We start from the raw sequence: 13,821 nt of genomic DNA, 5'->3' as shown, positions 1-13,821 counted from the left end.
GGATGTAATTTATAATATGTAATTTGCCAGAGTAGGTTAAAGTGCTTGATTGCTTGATAATTATATTCTAAATATTTCTTGATTTTTTGCTATCTGAATCCCGAGTGTTTGCTGATGAATTAAAGATTAATGAAAAGGCAAAGTAATAGTAGATTAAACCAAGGCATTTGATATTTTTCAAGACTTCTTATGTAAATCGACGATTCATAGTTTGTGCTACATGACAGGTCAAGTTTCAACACGTATTTTCTTATCTGACAAGTTAAAAATTTAAAAATAAAGCTGTGAACATTAAATTTTTGATGTCATATAATAAAACACTTATTGCATGGCATTCAGGTCAATAAGTGTACAATATCAGTCTCTTATCTTGCAGGCTTTTCCCTGTAAAGCTGTACAATATATGGCAGATTTTCATATCTGGATGTCCCTGGTCACATGCCCACCATATAGTGGTTTTATGAGAAAGGAACGGCTAACGGTGTGCCTAACTATGTTGATGGCCTACATGTGTCTGAATGCGATGTGGTACAAAATGTCTGTGACAGAGGTAGGTCAAAATAACATGCGCACCATAAAGTGATTTCTAGAAAGGAGGTCTCAGTACAGATATCAGTGTAAGTCTCAGTACAGATATCAGTGTAAGTCTCAGTACAGATATCAGTGTAGGTCTCAGTACAGGTATCAGTACAGATATCAGTGATATCAGTAAGTCTCAGTTCAAATGTCAATGTAGGTCTCAGTACTGATAACAGTATAGGTCTCATTACAGACATCAGTAGGTCACATTTCAGCTATCAGTGTAGGTCTCAGTGCAGATATCGATGTAGGTCTCAGTACTGATAACAGTATAGGTCTCATTACAGACACCAGTAGGTCACATTTCAGATATCAGTATAGGTCTCAATACAGATACCAGTGTAAGTCTCAGTACAGATATCAGTGTATGGTTCAGAACAGATATCAGTGTAGGTCTCAGTACAGATATCAGTGTATGGTTCAGAACATATCAGTGTAGGTCTCAGTACAGATATCAGTTCAGATATAGAGTATACCAGTTGACATTGAGGAGTTTACCGACTGTAATAGGCCTTTATAAACAGACAATTAGAGTTTCATTATTGCATTTCACCAATTAATTGCCAATCTCTTTTGATAGTAATCTTTGGTGACATTCAATTTCTTATTCTGTCGAAACATATTAATTTGTCTACTACATAGTATTCTAGAATAAAATGTGAGATAGAAACTTCATTATGTCTCCCACCACACAGTGGTGTGGGAGACATATTGATTTACTCCAGTCTGTGTTTGTCTGTGTGTCTGTCTGTCACAAAGCTTGTCCGCACTCTTAAGTCTAACATTTCTCATCCGATCTTCACCAAAATTGAACAAAATGTGTTTGACCATGAGACCTCGGCCAAGTTCGATAACTAGCCAAATCCGCCCAGGCACTTTTGTATTATGGCCCTTGAATTACTGATTGGGTCCACTCATCAAAGCCATTTAGAGAAACTAGACATTTTTCAAAGGGGCAGTAGTGGGAGACATGCACTTTTCTCAAAAGCATCTCTAGTTGGTATTTGTAGGGGACTATATTAGTTGCTTTAATCCATGAAATAAAATCCCAACTAGTAAGCCTTGGTAGCCTAGGGGTAGAGTGTCCACTTCAAGTGCAGGAGGTCATGGGTTAGATCTCTGGCCGGGTCACACCAAAAATATGAAGAATGGTACTAGTAGCTTCCATGATTGGCACTCGGCATAAAGAGGATAAAGTATACCGTGACTGGGTGGGGTATCATGTCATGCGTCTACAGCATGATATTCCAGTGAGGCAGCATTATAAGTTTGCCATTGGGCTTACTGCTACAAGTAGACACCATCGTTTATATGGCTGAAAATTTGTTGAAAAAGATGTTAAACCCAGATCCCATCAAACCATTCATATTTAAAGAAATAAGGTGTTTTGGTTGAAACCACAAAATTTCACGTCCACCAAATTAAATGACTTTACAGTATTAGTTTGATTCAAGTTGTTTTAATCTGTGTATTCCGTCTACTTTATCAGTACCGTGGTGAGTTTGGTCTGTTAGATGTATCATGGAGGAATGTAACAGTTGGCGCTGTCTGCTGTGCAGTTGTCATCCCCATTGGTCGACTCCTGGAATTCTTGTTTAGAAGGAGCAAAGTAAGATAGTCTTTTAACATCTGCTTTTAAAATTTTTCCTAACTAGTGGCGCTAGATATAAGAACTGTGGACAGCAAATCTTGGAAATCCATTTTACAGGGAACTTAAGTTTATTAATGTTTTATGCAATTTTTCCACATATATGTCATTTCTTTAGGTAATTGTTAAGTCATTTTATGGTTTTAGCTTTTTACCCAAGTGGGAATTTTATGTGAAACATTTAATGTACATTGCTGTTCCCTGCCTACAACTTCTGTTGGTAGGTGCTTGCAAGGAGCATCTGTACTTTCAGACAAACTTCCTACAACAGCAGTTATATGGCTGAATATTACCAGAAAAATGTGTAAAAATAGACACTTGAGCCTTCAGTTGTAAATTTTATATGCTGCTAGGTGTTAACATAAAAATACAGAGCACGTCCTGATGTCTGTCCCTAGTATTGTGAAATATAAATAATTCATGGAATATTTTATTTATAATTTAGTGAATTAGATCCATTTAATTAATTCCATTAATTGTGGGGAAAAACTGGAAACTAGAGTTTGCGGAAGCTTCTATAATTAAATTTGCCAGATTTACAGTCGCCATTGCTTTTGCAGATTATTATTTAATATTAATGATTTTCACAATAACATTACTGTAAATGAGGTATGTTAGACGTGCTTCACAGTTACTTTTTTACAAATTTATGAACCGGAAGTTTCTTTCATCTTTCTGTGCATAAGTGTTTATGAGCTAGTGTTCTATGGTCAGTAGGTTAGGATAATTTACCCAGAATAACTTGCCTGTATACAAATCCTGCCTCTCTACAAATCCCGCATCTATACAAATTCCACCTCTATACAAGTCACACCTCTATACAAATCCCGCTTCTATACAAATCCTGCCTCTATACAAGTCCGCCTCTATACAAATCCTGCACCTATACAAATCCCACCTCTATACAAGTCCCACCTCTATACAAATCCCACCTCTATACAAATCCCACCTCTATACAAGTCCCACCTCTATACAAATCCCACCTCTATACAAGTCCCACCTCTATACAAATCCCACCTCTATACAAATCCCACCTCTATACAAATCCCACCTCTATACAAGTCCCACCTCTATACAAATCCCACCTCTATACAAATCCCACCTCTATACAGATCCGGCCTCTATACAAGTCCCACCTCTATACAAATCCCACCTCTATACAGATCCTGCCTCTATACAAGTCCCACCTCTATACAAATCCCACCTGTATACAAATCCCACCTGTATACAAGTCCCACCTCTATACAAATCCCACCTGTATACAAGTCCCACCTCTATACAAATCCCACCTCTATACAAATCCCACCTCTATACAAGTCCCACCTCTATACAAGTCCCACCTCTATACAAATCCCACCTCTATACAAGTCCCACCTCTATACAAGTCCCACCTCTATACAAATCCCACCTGTATACAAATCCCACCTCTATACAAGTCCCACCTCTATACAAATCCCACCTGTATACAAGTCCCACCTCTATACAAATCCCACCTGTATACAAATCCCACCTCTATACAAGTCCCACCTCTATACAAATCCCACCTCTATACAAGTCCCACCTCTATACAAATCCCACCTCTATACAAGTCCCACCTCTATACAAATCCCACCTGTATACAAATCCCACCTCTATACAAGTCCCACCTCTATACAAATCCCACCTGTATACAAATCCCACCTCTATACAGATCCTGCCTCTATACAAGTCCCACCTCTATACAAATCCCACCTCTATACAGATCCTGCCTCTATACAAGTCCCACCTCTACAAATCCCACCTGTATACAAATCCCACCTCTATACAGATCCTGCCTCTATACAAATCCCACCTCTATACAAATCCCTTCACCAAAATTTACAGTGTTTCTTTATGAAGTGGTATAGGAGGTCAGTGATTCTACCAAGGTGGTTGCCTAATGCAATTCAAGGATTTTACACGTGGCATTGTGAACGTAAAAACATATTATGCTATAATACAAACAAGGAAGTAGAAAACTGTATTGTTGACTAAGGAATAATGCAAATAGAGAGCATGCTCAGCTGAAACATGTAAGAAAAAACTTTAAAAGCACAGTTAAATATTGTAGTAATAGAAAGTAACATTTTTTGTCTGTGGTGTAATTTTGTAAGCTTTCATTTGGGTTACAATATTTTACAGCCAAAACACGCATCAAGTTCTCCGACAAAAGACGAGGTAACAGATTGGGAACCAGACTACCCGAGTGGTAAACCCAACGAGCAAGAGAGTGAGGACTCGTCGGAACAAGTACAGCCTATCATGACATACTCTCTCTTGGACCAGTCCATCCTCAACTGGCCAAACATCCAGTCCTGGGCGCAGAAACAATGGATAAAACGGCAGGTGACTGGGCGGTCAGCACATGACTCGCACAGTGGTAACAGTAGCAGTAATTCGGGACACCACCATGGAAGTAACGGCAGTACAAACAGACCTGGTGTGAACCCTGTAGATCTGTCGGTCCTACATACACATGGTTAGTCTACTTCAATATTAAATGGTAAAAGTCACTTTTACTTGAAAATAATGTTACGTAATATATACAGAGAAGGAGATATAATAATTTATATAAATAGAGAGGGAGTTTATATAGGTAAAGAGGGAAATATAACATTTCATATAGATGGAGTTGGAGATAAGTTTATGTAGATTGAGATGGAGATAAAATTATATGTATAGAGAGAGGGAGACCTAACGGTTGATAGAGACAAAGAGCGGTAAAAATACATTTGTAAATAGATCCGCAAGTTGAAAGGCATATAGAGCGAATCGTGCCAACATCACGTGGGAACTGAATGAGATTGTTTTACCGGTGTATGAAACAGAAAGCAGAAGAAAAAAAATTTGTGTCGTGAAAAACTTTCTATCGGATCGTTTGTTTATAATGTTAATGATGTTGATAGTATTTTCTACATGGGGAAGGAATGAATTTATGATTGGATGTCTGAGAAATCAACACTGGTCATTTGAAAATTGGACCTGTTTCGGTTTATTTTTACATGCCGGCCGTATCGCCAATGTAATACTTTAATAAGCGTCTGTTGATTTGATCATGAATGATCCAAGTCAGCAAACACTTCAGTAAGATAACGTCGGTTAACGCGGTGATACGAGACTACGCGAGATCTCCTGTTGCGATTCTGTGTATATTATACTTCTTTGATAGAGATAAAGAGGGAGATAGGAAAGTGTTGATTTGTGAAGGAATGAATGCTTTCAATTGAATAGTTTGCATTGGCTTTATAAAGTGATTTCATGGTTCGTAGTCTCATTTGCAGTGTTGAGAATTCACGAATGGGACATGTTGCAGATGAATATTGACAGACATTTTGAATTTACTAACGGCATTATTTTCTTATATTAGCAAAAATAAAAAAAAAAAAACATCCCAAATATTTCCCATCAACAGGAATCAGTTCTTACCATTCTTGTTCTACCTGCATTGAAAAAACCCGGACAGCCTGTCTGGAAGCATACACTACTTGAAAAGTAATCTTTCGACGTAAGGCGAGATTTATATGCAATTTCTTTTTTTTTTTCCCACAACTTAATTGATTACAGGAGGCAGAGTTTTTCTGGAGAATACGGACTAGTGATTTTTTTTTCTTTTGAAGGTGTAAATACAATAGTCATATTTCACTTTTTAATTGACCAGAGAGGTTCATGAATATTGATTGAAAGCAGGCAAATCATTTGACCTTTTCTGTTGAACATTACCTCACTGCTGTTCACCTCTGTGCTCATTAAATTAGTGGAGATTTATTGTTATTCGACGGGATCTGCTGGTAACCACTTCGGTAATGGTAATGATATTTGCGTGACATTTCTCCATCTTGTTACATGTCTTATAACCTTATATCACTTGATTACTAATGATTCATATACCTATTTCCTGCGGTGACAGAATATTGTAAACACTGACATCGAGAGGAAAAAGGTTATTTTTCACCTTAACCTTTACCCTTCTAAATTTATAAAATGGACCAGTCCATCATTCAGTTTGGGCAATACCATTTATCATTCAAAGGGGTGTTCACTCAAATTTTACTGACTGAATAGCAAAGAGTGCAGACCATGATCAGTAGTGCAGGCTGATCTTGGTCTGCACTGGTTGCAAAGGCAGAAATATTCACTGCCAGCAGGCTAAAGGTTAAACAAAAACTTTTACTGAGAAGTTATATTGCCATTACAAATTAACCACATCCAGAAAAAGTAATATAAACCAAAAGATAGAAGGCTTGAAAGTGGCTGCATGACCTATATTTGTTAAAGTGTGTCAGTAAATTATTATGTTAGGATAATTGGAATTTCCTTTCTCATACGAAGATGATTTTTGCTATCTTAGATGCACTGGCATATGTATCATTGAGCAAATTATTTTATAGGTATTCCAGAGCTTGATCAAGCCTCGAGTGGATTTGAAGATTGCAGTAGTCTGATTCGACCAAAAGCTTCTGTCGACAGCACACACACGACAGCAGCTCCATCTGTGAATGAGAGCACACGTGTGCATAAACCACAGTCATTGGCTGATAGTCTAAGAATATCTACCAAAATGCCGTCAGAGTCAGACTTTGAGAAGACGAGTAAAGCGCCCTCTATCTCAAGCTCGACGAGTAATAAATCCTCTGGTATGTCTTATCCATTTCATGAATATGATGCTAAACACACGAGCATTTATGCTAGTATTGCTAATATATATCTTTTAGCATATATTCAAAGTGATAGTGTACGTACCAATTAAGATAATTTACGAAAAAAATTGTGAAAATGTCGTTTGAGTATATCTATTGGCAATATAGTGTAGAAATATGTCACTCCTCTGAAATTTATAGATACAGCACAGTAATAAAATGGAAGAAAAACGATTATAAAATTGGTTCTCTTGCTGTGAAAAACTAGCTATTTCTCTTAAATTATTATATTTATGAAATATTTCTGACAGGAGGCTCTTATTTCTGAATATTATGGAAGTTTCCAGTATGTATAATTCATGTTATGGAAATTTTGGCTTTTTATTGGTGCATGTTTATGTATGAACCAAAAAAACAAACACGTTTGCTGTTGTTTGGTTTCCGGTTTGTTGTTCTCTTATTTATATTAAAATTTTACATTGTTTTTATCTTGTTATTTGTATTCAAATGTTTCATTCATACAGTTTTTATCTGATTTGAAATCACTTATTCAGACAGTAATCTAGTCGGATGATATGAGTGTTTCATTTATACTGTTTATACATACAAACATGTCCGCTTTATGCTAAGTATAAACTTAGGGCAGTGTATATCTTTAGGAGAAAATCTGTAACAAGAAGTTTATTTTCAGTTTTGCACGATAGGAGGAAGAGACGTATCCTTGGACATCTGTACCTACCATACTGGTGTCGGTATATCGCCTGGACCCTGTGTGCCATTATTTGCGTCTGCTGTGCCACTGTTACCATCATGTATGGATATAGGTGTGTATGGGTTGTTTTGGGGGGAAGTGGGGGGGGGGGGGGGGGGGGGGTCCTCCATTGCAGAGGGGTAAACATTGCTTATTTTGACTGACTTGCAGCTTGTCACTGTATATTTGGACTGTACTCATGTCGTTGGGTGAGAAAGCCATCCAGCTAGCATGTTGAAGATCGATGGCAGTACATGTGTGACTGCACATGCCTGAAATAGTAACCATAGGGGAATCTTGGGTATTGCACCATTAAATGCTTGTCAGATTAGGTTTTGCTAGCTGGTGATAGAAAGTTTTAGTCTTGTCTCTTGGTATATGTCTTCGCAGTTTAACTCGTGTCTCCACACCTGGTACATGTTGGACAGTTGTTAACTGCAATTTCTGAGAACAATTCTGTGTTTCACTGAAATTCATAGAGTTGAAGAATGTGAGATAGATATCACCTTTACACAGATCTGAAGTATGGTTGAACACTGATGTAAGACATACAAGGCTGATCACTACCAAATCAAATGTAAGCATACGCAGGTCTGGTTACAAGTAGTCCAAATATAAATAGTCCTAATCTTCCTTTCCTAATCTTTCTTCCTTTCCTTGTGACCTTTCTTTTACTCTACTGTATTTTAGTATGTGTGTGTAGCAATCTACCGCAATTGGCATGTTTCTGTGGTTTGCTACATAAAAATGGTAGCATAAAAACTTGTATGTCTCTAAAGGAGTCGCTGAAAGAAGCTAAAAGGAGTAAATTCAGAGGGTTGTATTTAATTAAGTTTAGCTGTCTTATATAAAAGTTAACACTCCTTCTTTTTTTTTTTTTCTTTTTCAATAGTATTGATATAGTACTTAATGGGAATATCATTCTCTGAAAATCAGATACTCTAGAAAATGTTGATTTAACATTATTAATTAAATCAGTTTTATATGAAATAACGATTAGCCAGATTTAGTGGTGTTCAACCTACAAGATAATTTATCATGTTGAAAATTTAAGAGAGTTATATGCCAGTATGATAAAATAGGCAGTTTGATAATATTATAGTTTTTTCTACTACCTGTATGATAAATACACTGATGTGTATTTTGTAGGTTTGGTACATTGAAGAGCACCCTATGGCTACAGTCTCTGTACTTCAGTGTGATGATCTGTATCTTCATTGCAAACCCACTGCTCGTAAGTTGGTTTGAATACAACATTTTCCTCTGGAACGTTAAACCCTTACCTGCTAAATTTCTATAATGAACTTGTCCATCTTCCAATTTTGACAGTACCATTAACTGTTAAAAGGGGTGCTTACCAAAAAGATACCTGACTGAATGGGAAACAGTGCAGATCATAATCAGACTGCAGAGATATGCAGGCTGATCATGATCTGCACTGGTCACAAAGATGTAATTAGTCATGTCCAGCATAATAAGGGTTAAATGCATATTTTACCTTTTCATTTTAATTTAATTTTTGTGGATTAACTCGAAACTCAAAATCTAAGAAAATAACTCCCCCCAACAACTATTCTGTATTTCACAGTATATGATAATATGTTTTGATATGAAAAGAAATTCTTACACCTTTCTATGTTGTATGTTTCAGATTGTGTTGGCAGTATTTTACGCTGCCTGGGTTTACAAGAAGGACCCTAACTCTACAGATAGTTATGGCTACGATATATTCAATCGTCAGAAAGCAAAGGAAGATTTGTTCCAATGGAAGAAACAGCTTGAATCATGGGATGAGGGCGAGGCCTTGGAGAGGGTTTGTATTTTTTTTTCTTCAGTTTTTATAGTCTGTATAAAGGATTTCTGTGTTTTAGAAGTTGTTTAATTTTTCGCTCTTAGTTGTTGAGTGCAAGCAGTAGATTGAAGACCAGTCCAGTCACGCTATCTTAGTATTGGTCAATTTTGAGATTATTTTAGGAAACAACAGATCAGCTGCTGAAAATCTGAGACTTGTGTCCGGACACGGTGTTGTAACCTAGAACTGTTAACAGCGTAACTGATCAATGCACCAGACTGTTAGAAATGAGAACAATTCTGAAAAATTTGGTGATTTAAGTCCACTTAAAATTTATCTCAATAGATAGCTGTCAGTTATAATATCTATCTATTTCAGAAATGTAAATTCAGATTTTTATGGAATATTTTACAGGGTGTAGCTGCCAGACAAAGATCAAGATATTTACGATTTGCACGACCACCGCAAGAAAAACAACTGATAGAGGCTCGGAAACGGGTCCTCAAGGAAAAGAAGGCACTGACAATATTTAGGTAAGACCAGCAACTTGCTGACAAAAATAGTGCGGATGAAGTTTCATTTAGCAGACTTTGTTACGCACATGATGTGACATATAATGGTACATTGATAAACAGTTGAAATATTAAATACACCACCGGAACAACTTCATACATATTTAAGAGTCACTTGCAATAAATAAAGCAATAAACAAACTGCTTTCTGTTCTACAATGTTGTGATGGTATCTCATTCTCATATTGGTTTCTGGTATTTTAAAGTGGGTGTTGAAATACCCTTGTGTGTATGTTATAGAAGTGAATAGCAATTTTATAAGCACAAAGATCTTGTAATATTAAAATGTTACAAGTATTTTTGAATTTGTATTTTTGCGACAATAGTTCTCTGAAATAGATACTCCACAACTTGTATAATGCTGGTTATCTGCCTGAAATTGATTCTCTAACTTTGTTATTTACAGAGAATCTGTGACGTTTGCTTTAACTGTTGTTTTACTGGTGATAATGGCTTACAGTAAAGATATGAGACCAAGTTACTATTTGAATACAGCAGTGAAAAGTACGTTTCTGAAGTCTGGGGATATCCAGTTCAGTAACATTAAGACTCGTGATGATTGGTATATGTGGGCTGGTACCTCACTACTTGATGCCATAGCCACATACAGCCCACTGCATGATAAAAATACCGTAAGTTGACTTAACACTTCTTTCAGAACCTCAGTGCTGTAGCATGTACAGCGTGCTTAATGGCAGAAATATGGTAAGTTGACTTGGTATTCTGTGTAGATCATTTATGCAGTAGGCACATGTAGTGCACTTCTTGAAAGAAGTATAGTCAGTTAACTCAACATGCCATACAGAGATCCTTGATGGAGTGGTCATGTACAGCCCATTTTTTGACATAAATATGGTGAATTTTCTTATGCATGAGCCACATAGAGAGCACTTCTTGACAGAAATATGGTAATATGACCATATTCTTGATGTCATAGCTAGCTGTACATGACGGGAAAGTTTTATGTTTACTAAACCTTTGGTGAAGCTTTTTGATTCTGCAGCCAGGGACAGCTCTTCTCATCTCTGAAATACAGTAATTTGGCATTAACTTTCAATATAGATTCTTGATGCAATAGCCACATACACTTTATGACAGAAGTACAGTAAGTTGAGGAAACACTATTATAGGTTACTTAATGTCGTAACATATATGGTGCACTTCGTGACACAAGTATGGTAAGTTGATATAACCTGTCATTCAGATGTTTTTGATACAATGGTCCTGTCATAACACTTGACAACGGAAACAAGGTTGTGAGTTCGAGCCCATATTCTTCCAAACACTAATATTGAGAAAAGATTCCCATATATGGTCTATCTACACCTGTCACACTAAAGAACCAAAGAAGCTTCTGGAATTGGAGCATCTTCTGTATCTGGCACTATCCTCTCACTAATGTTACTAACAGTCTTCTGGAGGAGTCGCCCATTTGGGTTGTCAGTTGCGGCAAAACAAACAAAATCTTTGATGCTTAGTGCACTCTATGACAGTTAACAGTACAGTACTGTACAGAACAGTACACAGTAAGTTGTCTGAACTTTTAGCTAGCTATAAAAATATGATTCGATTTGTTTAAGATCTGTCTAGGCATTTAAAATGTCTGCAAAACAGAATTAGATTGTGACAGGAGTGTGGAAAAGGTCATTAAAGTGCTTTGTCTTGAGTTAGCCACCTCTGTTAGCAAACAAAATCAGAAAGAATTTAGCTGCTAGCATTACAGCCTATCTATAAACAGTACATCATTTTATAAAGTGTTTTATACAGTGTTTAGCATTTAAGATAAGATTTATCTAAAGTCAGGATAGCAAACAATGTAGGCTCATGTGAGCTTTCGAAGGGATTAGAAATAGCATTGTTTCAAGAGACATTGTATCATTCAGAAAGTACACTAATTAGGGTAAAATTCCCTGTTATATAAACGTGATTTGACACCAAACAATATGACTTATTATATATTGTCTTTATTTTTAACTGTTAGTAAATCTGACAATGTAAAACAAGAGGGCCATGATGGCCCTATATCGCTCACCTGTTATCATTGCACTTAAGGACAAGTCTTCAAGGTCAAAAGATCATAATAGAAATCAATCAAAAGAATTATGAGAAAATATAGTTGAAATTTTCTTTAAGTAACTTTAAAAACAAGATTTGAAGCTTTTTGTAGAGGTCCACTAGGCAATGCTACATGTCAAATATCTAAGCTCTTCTGGTTTATTTTTCGAAAAGATTTTTCTATGTACAATCAAGTAACCCCATGGGGCAGGGTCAATTTGACCCCAGGGGTCATGATTTGAATAAACTTTGTAAAAGTCTAATAGGCAATGCTACATGTCAAATATCTAAGATCTAGGCCTTCTGGTTTATTTTTAGAATTTTTTTTAAAGATTTTCCTATCTGAAATCAAGTGACCCCTAGGGCGGAGTCAATTTTTACCCCGGGGGACAAAGTTTGAACAAATTTTGTAGAGGTCCACTAGGCAATGCTACATGTCAAATATCTAGTCTCTAGGCCTTCTAGTTTATTTTTAGAAAATTTTTGAAGATTTTCCTATGTAAAATCAAGTGACCCCTGGGGCCGGGTCAATTTTGACCCAGGGGATCATGATATGAATAAATTTTGTAGAGGTCCACTAGGTAATGCTACATGTGAAATATCTAAGCTCTAGGCCTTCTGGTTTATTTTTAGAAAACTTTTGAAGATTTTCCTATGTAAAGTCAAGTGACCCCTAGGGCGGGGTCAATTTTGACCCCCGGGTCATAATTTGAACAACTTTAGTAGAGGTCCACTAGGCAATGCTACATGTCAAATATCTAAGCTCTAGGGCTTCAGGTTTTTGAGAAGAAGATTTTTTAAATATTTTCCTATCGGCTAAAACAAGATCAGATAGGGAATTTATGTTGCAATTTTGCCAAAAAAATAAAGTTTTTCAAATCCTCATTTTTTCAGCCCATGTCATGGTCTAATATACCAGGGACCAAATACCAAAACCTTTTTGACTAGGACTGTCTGCTATAAAATTTACAAGGCAGCAATTATATGAGGGTAGCAGAGTCAAGGACACTACAAACACAAGGCATAACAATGTGTAATTTATGGAAAACACTGAAGTAAAGATTCATTTTGACTGTAACTTGCTTAAACAAGTACAATTTAGCAAGTTTCACTCGAAAACCACTCGATAGAAGACATCATTGTGTTAATATTTGCATAAGAAGTATGATTATAATAACACAAATTGTTTATTAAACTTTTCAAATTCTTTTATTTTAACAGAACAGCTGACAATGATAGGAAAACTACTTCAGTTCACTAACAAGACATTGTGCTTTTATGCAAAACAGATGCACAGGACTAAAAGTTTATGAGTTTTGAAAATAAATTGGTTCATTAAGACGTTTTAAAATGTCTACGGACACTACAAAACATGTTACATGATTTGATGATGATTCCAACAATGCTGTTGCAATATACAGAGAAAGTTATGTAATGACTAACTAAAGTAAGGTTTACACAATCATAAATATACAACTGATGTGAATGTTTCTTTTTTTATGGTTACATATTTCCAAAACCTGAGTCAAAATTTTTTTCTCATGGTGTTTCTTAAGTAGAAAATGTATATCTAACCTCTATCCTGGCATAAAATGTATAAAGATTTTGCATAAAAAGCACAATCTTGCAGCCACAAACAAATGCTTAACATTTTAAACATTTTAAATATCATTAACTTGTCTTAAAGAATCACTGTTATAACATCTACGGACACTACAGAAATTCATACTGTGTCTAAACCTTAGTTTCACCATCATTTTAACCTTTTT

The 13,821-nt window shown here is 36.2% G+C and overlaps 1 protein-coding gene across 5 annotated transcripts in view; it reads left to right on the top strand.

Moving 5' to 3' along the window:
- LOC123531249 (polycystic kidney disease 1 like 1-like) overlaps positions 1-13,821 on the top strand; it is a 114,712-nt gene that overhangs the window by 85,876 nt on the left and 15,015 nt on the right. For all 5 annotated transcript variants that reach the window (XM_053517912.1, XM_053517913.1, XM_053517911.1 and 2 more), the window contains 9 exons: positions 377-550; positions 2,069-2,188; positions 4,388-4,724; positions 6,634-6,879; positions 7,574-7,706; positions 8,783-8,867; positions 9,285-9,446; positions 9,840-9,958; positions 10,404-10,629. In XM_053517912.1, the coding sequence (XP_053373887.1) occupies positions 377-550; positions 2,069-2,188; positions 4,388-4,724; positions 6,634-6,879; positions 7,574-7,706; positions 8,783-8,867; positions 9,285-9,446; positions 9,840-9,958; positions 10,404-10,629 (1,602 nt within the window). The remainder of the gene's footprint in view (positions 1-376; positions 551-2,068; positions 2,189-4,387; positions 4,725-6,633; positions 6,880-7,573; positions 7,707-8,782; positions 8,868-9,284; positions 9,447-9,839; positions 9,959-10,403; positions 10,630-13,821) is intronic.

The sequence above is a fragment of the Mercenaria mercenaria genome, chromosome 11 (genome assembly GCF_021730395.1).
Source record: "Mercenaria mercenaria strain notata chromosome 11, MADL_Memer_1, whole genome shotgun sequence".
Taxonomy (NCBI): domain Eukaryota; kingdom Metazoa; phylum Mollusca; class Bivalvia; order Venerida; family Veneridae; genus Mercenaria; species Mercenaria mercenaria.
Note: the sequence above shows the minus strand (reverse complement) of the source record. Positions and strands in the feature narration are given on the sequence as shown.